Source organism: Battus philenor, unplaced genomic scaffold (genome assembly GCF_028537555.1).
Source record: "Battus philenor isolate CCGP_79_NKW_IND1 unplaced genomic scaffold, ilBatPhil1.0.hap1 SCAF_27, whole genome shotgun sequence".
Classification (NCBI taxonomy): domain Eukaryota; kingdom Metazoa; phylum Arthropoda; class Insecta; order Lepidoptera; family Papilionidae; genus Battus; species Battus philenor.
Genome location: NW_027181690.1, coordinates 2,856,896 through 2,870,831, shown reverse-complemented (window position 1 = coordinate 2,870,831; position 13,936 = coordinate 2,856,896). Strand labels below are relative to the sequence as shown.

The 13,936-nt window shown below is 35.9% G+C and overlaps 2 protein-coding genes across 2 annotated transcripts in view; both read right to left on the bottom strand.

Annotated features, from left to right (window-relative positions):
- LOC137925457 (uncharacterized) overlaps positions 1–13,936 on the bottom strand; it is a 170,483-nt gene that overhangs the window by 37,641 nt on the left and 118,906 nt on the right. The gene's annotated exons all lie outside the window — the stretch shown is intronic.
- Positions 6,660–7,907, bottom strand: LOC137925641 (lipase 3-like). The gene has a single exon (XM_068769115.1). The coding sequence runs from the start codon at positions 7,905–7,907 to the stop codon at positions 6,660–6,662; it is 1,248 nt and encodes a 415-aa protein (XP_068625216.1).

The following is a 13,936-nucleotide window of genomic DNA, read 5'->3' as shown; positions in this document are numbered from 1 at the left end:
AGGGAATATAGCACAATCGCCTAACTTGGCAGGCTAGTTGGCGATCACAGTGTGGTATTATGATGTGCAGAGGACGCTTCTGCCATTATTTGAAAACTTATTTGTGAGCAGTGAAAATCCTATATAATTAATGTATAAAGTGTGAATTATATAACATTGTATCTCGGGAATCGGATCCGCGACTTATTATCGCAAGTCTCAGCTGGGCTACAACTTAGATTGGTAGACGTAAGAGCTATAAATCATATTACAACTGTCAAACCTCCTTATATATCGAAAAAAATAAATAAACGAGACTTTCATATGTCATATACGACTAAAAATTAAATAAAAATGGTATAACCACATACGCAAAGTTTTGTTTGTGTTTGTGGGTTTAAGTGTAAAAAGAGTTAGACATTATTTACTGTGACATCATAATTTTTATTTAGAAGCCAGTATGAAGCTTTTAACTTACACTTATTTACGGTAATAGAAAATATTGACTTAATTATTTGCATTGTTATATATTAAGTTTCCAATAACGTAATATTGTCGGCAGACGAACATGACTTATGAGGTGATTAAAAAATAGTTATAAATAAAAGAGACAAGTATAATATAACTTCGTTGCAACTGAATTAGTCATCTAGATATCCCAGCTCGCGAACAGAAGTTTATTGACCCAAAGCAAGTGTCCTGCGACGTTAACAGTTGACGTGCGATGACCAATTAATAAGAACTGTTCGTAAATGGCGTTTGGTACAAGGTATGCGCGTCAAGCGGTCACCGAGGCAATATTAAATAGGTCTCTATTCGATAAATTTTCCATATTAACTATCATACCCTAAAAATAATATAAAATATACTGTACACAAACCTTCGACCTATTAGTTAGAAGTATGTAAAAATAATACACCATTTTACATGCCTATTAGAAAAATCAATAGACTTTCAATAAAGCTATAGGAAGCCGTCTATATCCAACGTCTTCCGATGATCTTGACAATATCTTTTGTCCACCTCGTGGATGGATGTCTTACGATGTACTTGGCGATCCGTGGTCATGACTTCAGAATTGAAAAGCCCCAGTTGCCATATATTTTGTGCATTATATCGCCTGTTCACTTTTATACCGGGCAAAAACACTTTGAAATTTTAAGTCTTTCGAAATATTATATTTATTGAGTATACGTTTTTTCTTCAATGTGTACTACAACTCATGAATAACAATATCGCGAGGTATTTTACTACCAGCACCATCTATCGGCGTCTTCCGAAGTAACATCGTCACGAACGCCATCTTTCTTCGTTGTGACTATTTTTTTTTTAAATTAGCTGTAGCAGGCTTTTATCAAAATATCTGTCACAGTCAAATAGATAAAAAAACGGGTTTTATAGTCATATATTTAGTAGTTGATTTATTACCTAAACAATAAAAAACGCAGAACTGCAAAAAAATTCTTACACGCATTTTTGGTAGCTAAGGCGGTGTTTTAATCTACTCTGTGGTTTGTACGGGAAAAGAAATATTTAGACGACTTGGTTGAACCGTTCTCGAAGCTTTACCTGAGCGACATATTTGTAGATTCACTTTTATTTATATACTATGTCAGAGCTATTTTAAAACGATGCCTATAGATGGCGCTAGATGCAATGCATTTAAAGGTATCTTCGTAAGGTTGTGACGGCATTAACTAATAAGAATTATAAAAGGCCCAGCATATACATAAATCGCTACCGCTTATGAATCTGCCCACTACAACGAGTTCGCGTGCGTCACGGACCGCGCAGGGCGTGAGCAAGTTTACCAAACGCGTCTGAACAGTTAATGGTTTAAATCGTACAAAGGGCTCTGGGAATATTCCCACTACTGGTAAAAATATGATCTCTCGTAGAGTGTAGCGTATAGATTTCATCAATACAAACTAGTAAAAATTTTCACGTTATATTACAGTTTAGAAATAAATTCTCCTACTGTGTTGACTATGTCCGTGGATGTCATCACAAACTAAACTCGATTGGATTTATTTCTCTGGTCTTCGCAGGTCAGGATGTATTTGGAACCATCGTAGCTTGATTTTAAATTGAAAGAAATCATTAAATTTATTTTTGTTTGTATCTAATTGGGCTTTTCGGGCAATCTTATGGTGTACACGCGTGGTGCACTTTACGAATGCAGTTTAATATCATCATCATCAGGACGTCTACTGCTGAAAATAAGCGTGTAACTTGCGTCTCCCAGTGACCTCAAGAAGGTCCTATGTCTACCCTATGAGAGAACGTCACAAATATTGTAGCTTTTCTTTTGATTTTATATAACACTTCTGTATTTTTCTTCACGCTTCTTAACACTGTTTTATTTTCAACTTTTTCTCTTCAGGATATCTTCAGTATTCTCCTATATACACACATTTCGAAGACTTCAATTTCTTGTTCATTGATTCTGTAAGTGTCCACGCTTCTATCTTGAACACGAGAACAAAAAAAAAACGTAACAGCGTACAACAGTAATTTTTAATAAAGATTTTATATCTAGGTGTATATTCTACGCTGTTCATATCGAGCCCTATTCTTCACTCCAGAAACTTAAGGCTATTAGTTAACATAAAAAGTGTTATTACCATAAATATTTATTGTAATACTATAGTTATAAATAAATAAAAAAAAAATATAAAAAAAATAATGAAACTCTTTTGAAGTCTTAATTAGTACAGGAATCAAGTACAATTTAAAAAGTATGATCTAATAAATTTGAGGAATTAGAGAACAGAATAAACAATAAAAATTACAATTGATCGTATCAATTGCTTAGAGCAGGGGTGAGCAACTTTTTTAATCCAGGGGATTATTTAATCTTTTGGCGTGCTGCACGTAAAGGCATGTTAATTATTTACAAATCTTAAAATTACAAATATTAGAATAAAAAAACAATGTTAAAAAAGTAAAGATTTCATGTACCAACTGTAATTCATAATGTAAATAACAAAAAGAAAAACTAAATTATTTGAAACACATAATGAAGAAGTTTGACACAGTTTTATCTGTACAACTTGATTATTATTAGTCGTAATGGAGGGGGTAACTACACGTATCGAGCTTAGTAATCTTGTATCCAAGTCTTGATCGACGGTTATTTTTGATTAATTTTTAAATTTTAATATGTGCTACCGTTTTATTATAATTGATTTTATATGATAAAATTAATGAGAGAAAATTTGTAAAATTAATTTAATTCTGGAAAAACATTGCGGGCCGCAAGTTTCTCATCCCTAGCTTAGAGGGTATTTAAGATTGACAGAACAGGACATTACATTACAATTGATCGACTGTCAATATCAATTCATTAACAGAGCCTGAACTTAATTCGGTTACTTATAGTGGTAATTGATCGATTCTCACTTATATTAGTCGCTTAAGTTAAGCATAAGTAACGGTTAAGTTTAAGGATGTCTTGGAAGCGGTCTACACACACTACCTTCCGATGAATTTAGTTTTGATAAAATGCTAAAAGTTAAGCAATTTAAACGCTATGCCACCGCAAACTCAGTGAGGCTATAAACACTCAACGGGGAACCAAATTTATTTGTGAAGAAAAAATCAAACTTTATACTAATACGTTATCATTCTACCTAGACAAGAATGGTACAGTTGGTTAAGGCATTATTACTTGACCACATTTAAAAAAAAGACACTAATACGCCTCGGGCTTGTACAGAAGGAATCAAAGTATTTATATTTGTTTATTAATTTATAAGGGTATCGAACGACCATTAATATATTTAAAATATATAAAGTTACATAGTATAAAAAGTTTATAGAGTACACTTGTCATTGACATTGTTATTTCAGCAACAGAATTGAAAATATTGGATGTACAAAATAAAATCTCATTCATATTTACAACATCGCATACATATAGAAAGCTTTTAAGCTAATACAAAAAGCTTTTATTGCGAAATCTGATAGCTCTGAGAGGCCTCCACTTTAACAAGCACAAAGAGAGGTTAACCGACCAATCTTTTCAATATCAAATATGAAATCACTTTTGACAATATATATTGTCTAATGAAGATTGTTGTAAAAATATTTCGCTATCTGGAAAATTTTGTTAGGAAAATATATTTAAACTAGCTGATCCCGCAAACGTTATTTTGCAAAAAAAAGTTTTTAATTAACAAATAAAAAATAAGGGTTGATCGTAGAGAGATGAAAATTTAGAGTTGTATGTATTTTTGTACGCTGTATCATAAAAAATAGAAACAAAAAATTTCGTCAAAAAATTAAGAAAAAAATTTCAAGGGTGAACAACCCTTATCACTTAGGAGTATGGAAAATAGATAATAGCCGATTCTCAGACCTACTGAATACGCATATAAAATTTGGTAAAAATCGGTCGAGCCGTTTCGGAGTTCAAGTTCGAACACCGTGACACGAGAATTTTATATATTAGATTAAATAATTTATTAACATATTTTACATAACTTCAAGGAGGTTGTTTAGGATATGGATCAATATAGATACAACGACCTGGACTTGTATTGAAAGATCAGTTTAAAACAGTGTCAATCTTAATTTATAAATATTAAAATGTATCACAAATACCGTTGATCACAAACTTTAAAAAAAAATAAGAATTACGCAAAAACTAAAGAGAATTCAGCAAATATAATCTGTATTGAAATTTGACATTTACATACACGTGTCGCAATATATTATTATTTAACAGATAACAAAATTTACTTAGTCATTTTACATTTAATCAATATGTTTTTCACATTCATGTAATTTTTCTATTGGAATGAGACATGTCTCATGGATTTCCAATAAGACCAACACAGAGCCTCTTCCGACGGTATTTGATCTTTCTGACATGCAGTGGACTATCAGCGGTAAAGGACTGAAACTTGGGATGATCGTGGATTCCAGTCTTCGATTTCTGGGACACAGTCTTGTATAATTAAATTTAATTTTCTTTCTCTGTTTCTTTATTCTTTCTGAGGTAAGTGCGATCCAAATATTATATGTACTGTAATATGCATTACACCATATTTATTATAAGTATATATGTTAAATACTCATTTATGTATGTTTGTATATTTGTATGTTTTGTACATGTTAACTACCCATTATCTTTACTTCTACCTTTTCCATTCTATGGTTGTCTGTAAGAAATTGCCTTGTGTGATAAGACCGCCTATTGTACTCTTTTGTTTATTATTATGAATCTATTTAAATGTATCTTAGCGTGCACAATAAATAAATATAAGTAAATTCACACTAATTTTTATTCACACATTAATTATAAAGAATTGCTATTGCTTACAAATAAGTTTTCTGATGATGGGTAGCAGCGTCCTCTGCGTACCATAAATCTTAACTGCGGTCCAATATTTAGCCACTTCCGAACATGCAGTGGTAGTCGTGCAACAAAGTGCACCGCCCGCCAGCCCGCTGATAAATGCGTATGCGGCAAACAATGCGAATCACAAAACCGCCACTGTCAAATAACTCAACACGTATTTCGCTTCTCCACGGGGCATCTTCAGGAGTTATGTTACACCGATTAGTGCTAAACACAGAGTCTCACTTCACTGCATGTGCGGAAGTGGCTAAATATTGGTCCTTTTCTTACTTAGGATGGACTTCCGCAAGGTAGCGCCTGATTCCATTAAATATTTAACTGCGGTGATTCACCCGCTTGCCAAGCATGGTGATTATGGTATATATCCCCGTAGATATCTGAGGGGGAAGGGGTGGTGCCTCGCACTGGAAGTCTATGAGCTGAAACAACTAGACTGCATATACACAAAGGTCACACCACGGTCACCTGGTTTTCATTTTCCTCGCCATCAATGAATGAACAGTTAACGTCCACGGGTTGTCTTTCAATGCCACCATAATGCGTTTATAGTCAAGGTTGCCAGATATTAATTGAAAATTAAAAACACAATTACCGTCACAAAAGTCTGTTCTTTCTCTCTTAATTGTAATAAGTGATAATTATCAAGACCGCGTTATTGTTTCGTTTCCGTTCCAATTTTAAAAATCGTCGCTTTCAGCAAAAAAACTATGTTTATGATAGCCTTATCTGAATGAAAATGTAGGCATAATTTGACTAAACATTTCCTTTTTACTACGACGTATAATAAAAAAGAGACTGATAAAAGTATTTAGGGTATGAAAAACTCGTATACTGACAGAAAGTTATTCAAATTTAGCCTTACGAGTATGCAATTTTTCTATCTTTTTTATTTACAGACAAACCCTGGTATAACCTTTATGGGTTGATAAAGACTTAGTTAATCATTTCGTAATTGCACCCCTAACACTATAAGACAAATGCCTTCATCACACGAGTTGGCGATCACAGTGTGGTATTATAGTAAGCAGTGTGGTAAAGTATAATGTAGATGCTGTAAAAATTTTATCTACAACTAACGGTCCTCGGTGCTTTCGAAAAAGCGAAACTTACTCTTGTCGCTTCGGGTAATAAGGTTTTAGATTGAGACAACGTTTCAAAATCGCTTTCGATAAAATATAATAATACTAATTACTGAGTACCATTCGTCGAAACAGACGGTAGTGAGTAATCATGTATCAAAAAACTAATGGCAATCTATTAATTAATTTAATTTAAATAAAAAAGTAGGCACATATTTCATTGTTTTTAACTTGTCTTAAACTTTGCTGTACTTTTGCAAATACTCGTTGATTTTGGGGAAAATTTGTTGCTTTGTATATCGACTGTAGGTGTTGTCCAAATGGTTCCATTCAGGTCTAGACACTTCGTAAGTTTCCAACACATTCGGAATTTGGGTCGACAGCAGCTTTACGTCTAATGGATTGACCACAAAGTCATTGTTTCCATATATTAAAACCACGGGCGTAGATATACGGTTCAGGTCATAGGGAGTTGGCTGAGCAGTCCCGTATATTTTCAAGTTTTCAGTAAGCCCATAGTCATATCTCTGAAATCTCCCAGAAATTATATTCTGACCGTATATAGCTAGTGTGGAGGCGGACGTGCCTGCTGGGAAGTGATCGTACAAAACACTCGCTGTCTCAGTGGTCACGGAACCCGGGTCGTAAGAATCTATTACGGTAAGGATCAATTTACACACTGTCGCTGCGAATAGAGTTTTCCTGCATAACGTAGACACTATTTTCTGGACCAAACCGCCTTTTGGTAAGACCTCAAGAGTAACAGGAGAACTCAAAGACGGAGCAATAACCGCGTAGCCCTCCACTAGGGCTCTCACAGAAATAGACCTTGTGTTCGTGACTATCGCTGCTGGCGCTATATGAATCGATATTCTGGCTTTATCACAATACCCGGATGTGTCAGAACACATGGTGAAGAATATTCTGCTGCCCTGTGAAAATCCCAGGTACATAAGATCATCAGACTTGGTGCGAGTCAACACGTAATCAAATATGGCCGGGAGGTCCAGTATTCCCATTTCGTGAGTAGAAAACTTCCAAAATTCCGCGTCCAAGTCCGGGTCGAGGCGGACGTGCCTCCGGCTGTAGTAGGTGCCCCGGACATTTCCGACCCAGAGGTCATAGCATGCGTCCGATATCAAGAAAGCTAAGCCAGACGACGGCCCGGCGTCCACCCAGGAGTCTGCAGACTGAAGCAGGCCGTGCATGAGCAGCACCGGTGGTGGCTTCATCGAGCTGCGACATGCCTTACCTCTCGGGATGCGAAACATCGTCAATATATATCCATCGTCAGTCATGACAGTGTGTTCTTCGGACACATATCCATATCTTGCCGCAATCGTGGTAAAATTGGAAGAGACGGCTCGCGCAAAGTTTCTATTTGTTCCATTTCCGGCTGTCGGTGTCTTCTCTCTGCATGCGGTGCTGAGCGAGATGAAGAAAAAAGTGCAACCAAACAAAATTTCGCTTCTCGAGGTTATCATGTCGTTGATGATGCTCCAAGTTTACCTCGGCGTATTGTATCGACGACGCATTCATTTATAAGTCACTATGATAGGGGGATATCGTAATGACTGCATCATTACCATTTTATTGCATCAAAACATTTAAAATAGTCTTAAAGAAAAAAAAATACTACTACTATGTATGTTTATATTGTTCTTCATAATGATATAAAGTTGTTATCGGTCTTAAATATAACAGTAATTTAATTCATTCAAGAAAGAAAACCGCTCCTTTATTCTTAAATGCATTGCTACACAAAACAGTAATTATAATAAAGGAATAAATAAATTATTAGGAAGGCAGAGCAGGGTTAAAGGTAGTAGTATTAAAAGGATGTTTCTGTAATGTAATTCAAAACCTCTTGTTGATTACTTTTTTAGTACTTTAATTATTTTACTTTTACTTTTTCATTCGGTTTAATTTAGTTTACTTTTTAAATTATCATTTAATTCTGCAATTACACTTTTCATTTAAATTTTTATTACGTAATATTTGGTTGTCAGATATCAAAGACTGACCTCGATACGCCGCTGAACAAATGTATTTACTACATGATCGACTCGAAAGTAATGGGGCTGTCTGGTCTGCTGTGTGGTCGTCAAATCTTAATTTCACAATTTTTGTACACTTCTGTGATCATATGCGTACATACTGGTATGTATATGTGTAGGATATAGTATGTGGCAAAATTACATACAACCTTACCTTAAAGTATCATACATTGCCGTAAAACAAGTGTACCCGCAAAACTTATTGCAAAAGTTACTTATCCGTTTAACAAAGGATAGGAGTTTTTAGAAATCAATACACATCTGGCCTGCAAAACGTGTTGCCCGCAGAAAGTACTACTTCTGCATCAACTCGTTGCTATTTCTCTTGCTTCCGCAGACATATCACGACGCGTTCACAGCTGGTAAGTTCTAGAGGGAATAGAGACGTTATTCGATTAAGCCATCAAACATTAATTTTAATGCTTCTAAATTCTCCAGACAGTTCGTGCGTTCATTGTTCTCGCAAAAGCTGCAGCATAATATCAACCATGAGATGAGCTGCGGGAGGTCTAAGAAAGGACGTGCTTATAGAGCCCATAAAAGGTCAGGAAAGAGTGGCTCCCACGGAAAGCAATGACTTAGAAATACAACGCCAGCATGCCCCGAGCCAAACCCAAACTTCCCAGGCAGCAGGTGTACTAGTGGATTCAAGAAAATGCAACTTTACGACACGAGTGGGTAAAAGCAAGACGCCAGTATATCTGCCATCGCAGATGACGTCCTCAGGAACCTGGGTCTTGAGAAGAAATATACAGCGTATTTAAAGAAAAGAAAAGAGTATTTACAAGTTCTCACAAAGAATTCCAAGATTCGATCGAGACAAGGGCTTTTGAAGTCACTCATTCGGGATCCATTGGGGCACCCATACACAGAGGTGAGAAGCATTCGTCCTTGAACGCCTCCGCTGGTGGAGACTCCTTAGCCAAGGTTTTTGGAGGAAATATTGAACATCTTATTTAGCTACTTAGTACTTGCAGTAGCGCCATTTCGCAATGATGAGGAACGCAATGTTTCTGATGAGATACCGTTGATACCAGAAGAAGATTTTTGATGAAATTCTTTGATTCAATATTGGAACTTTTGAGCATCCCCAAGCTATAATTTTTAATGTATTTTATTTTTACAGTGCTCTGCTTCGCAAGGTGTTATAGTTGTGGAGAAGAAGTAGGAAGAAACTGCATAACAACATATCTTTTAGTAAAGTTTAACAATGGGTTCGAGATAGAAATCTTTATCAACTATTATAAAATGCCTGATCTCTAACGCCAATTTGTGTAGAATTTTATGCTACGGAAACATGGGTAATTTATATATTTATTCTGGGTCAGGAGATTTTTTCTGCAGAAAATCATACGTCACACTACTGAACTTACTAAATATGTAAAAAACTTTGTTTGAAATATCTTGTTAAAAACATGTTTTAATTATTTCTGTACATTTGTAAGTACTCATTGATTTTTGGAAAAATCAGTTGCTCCGTGTACTGACTGAAAGTGTTGTCCAGGTGGTTCCATGTGAGTCTGGGTACCTCATAAAGTTCCAGTACATTTGGGATTTGAGTCGACAAAAATTTCACATTTGACTGATTGACCACGAAGTCCATATTGCCATAAATTAATACCACGGGTGCTGATGTGTGGTTGAGGTCGTAAACCGCCAGCCACCTCGGCTGAGCTGTTCCGTACTTATCAAGTTTTGTATAGGTCCGTAGTCATATTTCTGAAATTTCTCAGAGATGATACCTTGGCCGTATATTGCGGACGTGCCCGCCGGATAGTGGTCGTAAAGCACACGCGTTGTCTTAGTCGTCAAGGAACCCGAGTCAGAAGAAACGACTACGGCAAGGATCAATTTACACACGGTCGCCGCGAATATTGTGTTTCTGCATAATATAGACACTGCTTCCTGGATCACTCCGCCTTGTGACAAGACTTCTAGAGTGGCAGGGGACCATAAAAATGGTGCGATCACCGCATGGGTTTCCAAATAAAGCTTTAAGAAGATTGATCGGATGTGTGCTACCCTCGCTGCCGGCGCCAAGTTAATCGATACCCTAGCTCTATTGCAATACCCTGACCTGTCAAAACACATGGCGAAGAAAATTCTACTGCCCTGAGAGTACCCCACGTACATGAGGTCCTCTGAGTTAGTGTGGTTCAACACATAATCGAATATGACTGGAAGATCAAGCATTCCCATTTCGTTAGTGGAGAACTTCCAAAAGTCTGCATCCTGGTCCGGATCGAATAAGATGTGCCTCGGGCCGTAGGTGGAGCCTTGAACGTTACTGACCCAGAGGTCGTAGCATGCGTCGGATATCAGGAAAGCTAAGCCGGTCGATAACCCGGCATCCACTCAGGAGTTTGCGGACTGGAGCAAGCTGTGCATTAGCAGTACTGGGGGTAATTTTATCGAGCCACTACATTTCTTGCCCCCCATGATGCGGAAGAGCGTCAATATATATCTATCTTCAGTCACCACCGTGTGTTCACCAGACACGTTTCCGTAACTTGCTGCGATCTCGGTGAAATTTGAAACTGTTGTCCGCTTCTCTCCTCACGCAATCGTAAGCTTGGAAAGAAATAAGGAAAGGCAATGATAATGACACTTCTAGTATGTACCATTCTGACTGCGGGAATTTCGCTTCAAATGCCCTTGGGACATATTATTATAGCGACAACATTATACGGTTTTTTATCTAAACGACTATAAAAATTGCGTCATATGTAGTATTGATTGTGTAATGCGCGTGCATTGACGATTCGGAAGTATGAAAAGTCTCATTTTGTTTTGCGGAGATAACCTGTCACCGGCGGTGACAATTATCTCCGCAATGCATCTATGTTGTTTTGACATCTATATATGTATCAATTAATATAGTCATAATAAAGAGACAGATTAAATAAAATGATTTATAGTCATGAATTAATACGTCATACTTTTAAAAAGTTTTAATAATGATAAGTTATAATTTAAGTTTGTAAAGGACCAATATTTAGCCACTTCCGCACATGCAGTGGTAGTCGTGAAACAAAGTGCACCGCTCGCCCAATCAACCGCAACCGCACCAATATAACTCCTGAAGATGCCCCGTGGAGGGGTGAAACACGTGTTGAGTGATTTAACGGCGGCAGTTGTGTAATTCGCATTGTTTGCCGCATACGCATTTATAAGCGGGCTGGCGGGTGGTGCACTTTGTTGCACTACTGCCACTGCATGTGCGGAAGTGGCTAAATATTAGTCCTTTACTTACTTAGGATGGACTTACGCAAGGTAACGCCTGATTCGCAATCAAATAGTGCACAAACTAAAACATAATATATTAACAATTATTATTATTTACATATATAAGCTCTTTGCAGCCCAATATACTGTTCTTGATTTTGTCTATTTCCATACGCATATACAACGCGTGTGTGCAAGTAAGGAACCATTATGTACTACCGTTAATATATATATATATATATATATATATATATATATATATATATATACACATATTGTTTGATTAATAATTGTAATTTAAGTAAATAATAATTACCCTATTAGAACTTTGGACTTTCTTAAACATCCCTTGTCATCGGTAGCCATCTTTGTTGAATTTCTAAAAGTGTGGATATAAATTTTCCGAAAGTGTTCACACGTACATATAAACCATACAATTAAAGCCAACAACATATTACGTCTCAGCGTACGCCGCTGCAATTTGCCGCAAAGCGATAATTTTCAACAAAATCCACATTTATCAGCGACCAGAGCATTACTTTTATAATTTTCTATTAGTTTTAAGTCGATTACTCTATATACACTATTTTATGATACATATAATTAATTTGCAAGGCACATTGGATTTTCAAATATAAATAAAAAGGTTAATGTGTAATTTATGCATTTGGTGGTCAGATAACAAAAAGCGCGTGTAATTGATGTAAACAACTAAAATTATTAAAAATATTTTATCTTTTTAATTACTGGTGTTGGAAAAAAAAAATAAGTTAACTTACTTACTTGACTTCTACTTTAAAACGGCTAAAACTATATAGTTACTACCTCATTTATAGTGTTTTTTTTAATCTTAATCTCCTAGTACTTTCCTTAAGTAGTAAATATTAAATAACTTCTTAGTTCTTTACATCGTTTCATAAATCTTAATTTAAATATCATAATTACTAATGCGTGTCGCGACAGGAATAGGCGATTCACATCAGTCTGGAGCTCCAGCTTTGAATAATTTAGACCAGTGATTCCCAAAGTGGTCTATTTACCCCTAGGGGTCTATGACAACCTGCAAGGGATCTACGTCAGCGAAAAAAATTTGGCGGTCCATGAAATGATAATGGGGGTCCACGATAGTGAATCTCAACACATACACTGATAGTACCTATTTACTTACATCATACTATCTTATAATATCAAAACATTTACATTATTTATAAAAGTGCCTATGAAGTAAAAAAAATATTATATATGTTTATAAAATTGTATAAGTTGTAGGATGTTGATATTCGCTTTGTAGTCGCAATACATTTTGAATATACACTTAACTTCACTACAGTTAGAAATTTACAGGAAATCAATATCAGGTAAGTAAGGAGTCTACTCAACACGGAAAAACATGGCAAGGGGTCTACGACACACAAAAGTTTGGGGAACTCTGATTTAGACTGTATAAAGACAAAAGCGTTTATATCGACGTAAATCATTATAACAATTAATATTAGAAATTCTCGTGTAATATGAAAACACGCGGCCTAGTGAATATCCTGGTGAATATCCTGGAATTGTTCACAACAATCTATAGGTCGCAAGCAAGTGCGTTAATTTTATTACTAGCTACGTATTACGCCTGATTTAAAAAAAAGAATATTTTTACTATTTGTCAGGGTGGCCCAGAACCTATTATTAAAGATACACAAATAGTTATTATTTTATCCCTTAATATATGCAAGGAAACACACTAAAACATATGGTCGCTTGTTCTCTCTAATATTTTAAACACATGCGACCAAATAGTTTAAAGCTTTTGAAACTTGGTGAATTGTAAAGATACTATCATGTCAGATTTACAATAATCAGTAAATGTTAAATGACTGAATTTGGATTGCTAATTTGTGGTAGCAGACAGACCACGTAGTGTGCAGAACATAGCCACACGAGCCTTAAGGTTTTTGAGTGGATATGAATGGGCGGCGCCCACCCGCAGTGTGGGCAGATGACCATATTAAGAAAGACGGATGCAGGCACACAAGCAGGCTTCCAATCGATTCTGTTATAAATCTATAGTGAAGGCCTATGTCTAGCAATGGAGGTCTTTCATCTGATATGATCATAATATTAACTACTAGAAGAAATTTTATCTAAAACCATAGGTTCAACCAACGCTTTTGAAAAAGAAAAACTTTTGCTTCTGGTGATAAGGTTTTTGCCAGAGACAATATCCCAAAATCGCAAGTACA